Genomic DNA, 316 nt, shown 5'->3' with positions numbered 1-316 from the left:
GCCATCGCCAAGTGACACCCAGAGCTGACCCCCTGCATGCCACTGCGTGACACTCCATGCCCTGCAGCCACTGCCACGTTGACCCCAGCCAGCTGGGGTCATGCAGTGACCATGTGGTCACTGTGCTGGTTTTGACTGGGATAGTTATTTTTTTCCATAGTAGCTGGCATGGGGCTCTGGTTTGGGTTTGTGCTGGGAACAGCGCTGATAACCCCGGGATGTGTTGGTTCCTGCTGGGCAGGGCTCACACAGAGCCAAGGCCGTTTCTGCTCCTCACCCCACCCCACCAGCGAGCGGCTGGGGGGGGCGCAGGGGG

The 316-nt window shown here is 61.4% G+C and overlaps 1 protein-coding gene across 1 annotated transcript in view; it reads right to left on the bottom strand.

Moving 5' to 3' along the window:
• Nucleotides 1–316, bottom strand: part of LOC104124402 (fibrillin-2) — a 121,153-nt gene that overhangs the window by 14,739 nt on the left and 106,098 nt on the right. Inside the window, 1 exon segment of the mRNA XM_035892341.1 lies at nucleotides 21–52. Within this exon segment, the coding sequence (XP_035748234.1) occupies nucleotides 21–52 (32 nt within the window).

The sequence above is a fragment of the Egretta garzetta genome, unplaced genomic scaffold (assembly GCF_000687185.1).
Source record: "Egretta garzetta isolate BGI_Z169 unplaced genomic scaffold, ASM68718v1 scaffold4, whole genome shotgun sequence".
NCBI classification, from domain to species: Eukaryota; Metazoa; Chordata; class Aves; order Pelecaniformes; family Ardeidae; genus Egretta; species Egretta garzetta.
Note: the sequence above shows the minus strand (reverse complement) of the source record. Positions and strands in the feature narration are given on the sequence as shown.